Source organism: Staurois parvus, unplaced genomic scaffold (assembly GCF_062004578.1).
Source record: "Staurois parvus isolate SC_StPar_1 unplaced genomic scaffold, SC_StPar_1.0 ptg000696l, whole genome shotgun sequence".
Classification (NCBI taxonomy): domain Eukaryota; kingdom Metazoa; phylum Chordata; class Amphibia; order Anura; family Ranidae; genus Staurois; species Staurois parvus.
The window spans coordinates 3,577,501-3,579,387 of NW_028318492.1; the positions used below are offsets into that span (position 1 = coordinate 3,577,501).

The following is a 1,887-nucleotide window of genomic DNA, read 5'->3' on the forward strand; positions in this document are numbered from 1 at the left end:
TCAAATTTCTCAATCTCAGCCATATCTGGTTTGTCAGACATTTTGTAGGTTGATCTGCACAAAAGAAAAAAAAGAAGAAATTAGAGCGCCACCATCCTTGAATTGCAAAAAAGTGTCACTTCAGATAAAAGTACCTGCCACGCCCTCACCTCCCTCATTTAACCATTCCATTTAGCCTAGAGTTTCTGATTTTAGCATTTGCAGCTCATTAGCAATACAGAATTTAAACGCAATCTGGTAAAAATAGTTGGCACCCATTCTACGTGAGCAGGCTGCCTTTTAGGCACACAGTAAGCTGCTAATCAATAAGCTGGAAGCATGCCAGCAGCCATGGGCACATAGCATATGTTAATGAGGGTGCAGCATGGCGGGGCAGCAGTTCTTTGCTGGCAGATGAAGTCATGCATTCTTCTTTTCTTACAAAGAGCTGCAGCTCCAGCCCAAGGAACCTTAACCACCGCCCAAGTCTGCTCCTGCCCCCGCTCTTTTTCAGTCTTCGTTTTACAAAAAAAAAACCCAGTTTCTCACATCACACCCCAATTTCAAACATCAAAATCATCCTAGCAAGATAAGCCTTTGCTTTCAAGATCACAGTTCAAGGCAATTCTAAATAGCACTGCTACATATACCTCCTACAGAGAATTTTTTTCTTTTTAAAGGGGGCAACCACCAATGCTTAACTGCTGCCAAAATTTAAGTCCTAGCTAAAGAAGGGAGTACAGATAACGGGAACATGGAAATTTACATGCAAATTCAGGTCTGAATCCTCCAGCACAAGGACAAAGAGAGCTCACAGCTGCTAAGCAAATACCCTCTGATTCCTGCCAGGCTGCTGGCTAATAACAGGCAATAAACTGATTTACAGCTAGCAACAAAAGAACACATTATGATGAAAAATCCACATCAGTGGGGAGAGACTTACCAAGCTATGCAATGCACACACAAGAAGCAAAACTAGTCCTCCAAGATGCAGCCTTGAGTGTGAAAGGGATGAGCTCTCCCTGCTTTTATATAACCTCCCCTATGCAAAGCAGCCATTGACATCACCACTGATTGTTAACTCTTCACTCCCCCCCAGTCTCTCCCCATTGCTTTACAGGCTTGAACAGGAAAATGTATTACATTGTATTTCTTTAGTGCATTATTATTATTATACAGGAGTTATATAGTGCCAACAGTTTACAATATAACGGGAGACAATACAGCAATGATAGAGTTCAATACAAGAGGGTCAGGAGGGCCTTGCTCCTTGGAGCTTACAATCTAAGAGTTGTTATGTCTTTGGTGCATTATTATTATACAGGATTTATATATTGCCCACAGTTTACAATATAAAGGGTGACAATACAGCAACGATACAGTTCAATACAAGAGGGTCAGGAGCAGGGGCGGACTGACAACTCATGGGGCCCCCAGGCAATAGGGGATCATGGGGCCCCTGTGTCCTTGCCCAAACTGAAAAAAGCCTATGAAAAAGGTACCAGGGGCATCTCATGGGGCCCCCTACTGACCCCAGGCCCTCAGGCAGTGCCTGAGTTTCCAAATGGTCAGTCCGCCCCTGGTCAGGAGGGCCCTGCTCCTTGGAGCTTACAATCTAAGATTTGTTATGTCTTTAGTGCATTAATATTATTAGACAGGATTTATATAGCGCCCACAGTTTACAATATAAAGGGAGACAATACAGCAATGATAGAGTTCAATACAAGATGGTCAGGAGGGCCCTGCTCCTTGGAGCTTACAATCTAAGAGTTGTGTCTTTAGTGCATTATTATTATACAGGATTTATATAGTACTCACAGTTTACAATATAAAGGGTATCAATACAGCAACGATACAGTTCAATACAAGAGGGTTAGGAGGGCCCTGCTCCTTGGAGCTTACAATCTA

The 1,887-nt window shown here is 42.9% G+C and overlaps 1 protein-coding gene across 1 annotated transcript in view; it reads right to left on the reverse strand.

The window, feature by feature from the left end:
* Positions 1–1,040, reverse strand: part of TMSB4X (thymosin beta 4 X-linked) — a 1,798-nt gene extending 758 nt beyond the window's left edge. The window contains exons 1-2 of the mRNA XM_089652993.1: positions 923–1,040; positions 1–54 (exon numbers count right to left, since the gene is read on the reverse strand). The exon at positions 1–54 is cut by the window's left edge and continues 59 nt beyond it. Of these exons, the coding sequence (XP_089509119.1) occupies positions 1–41 (41 nt within the window). The 5' untranslated portion in view covers positions 42–54; positions 923–1,040. The remainder of the gene's footprint in view (positions 55–922) is intronic.
* Between the last annotated feature and the right edge of the window lie 847 nt (positions 1,041–1,887).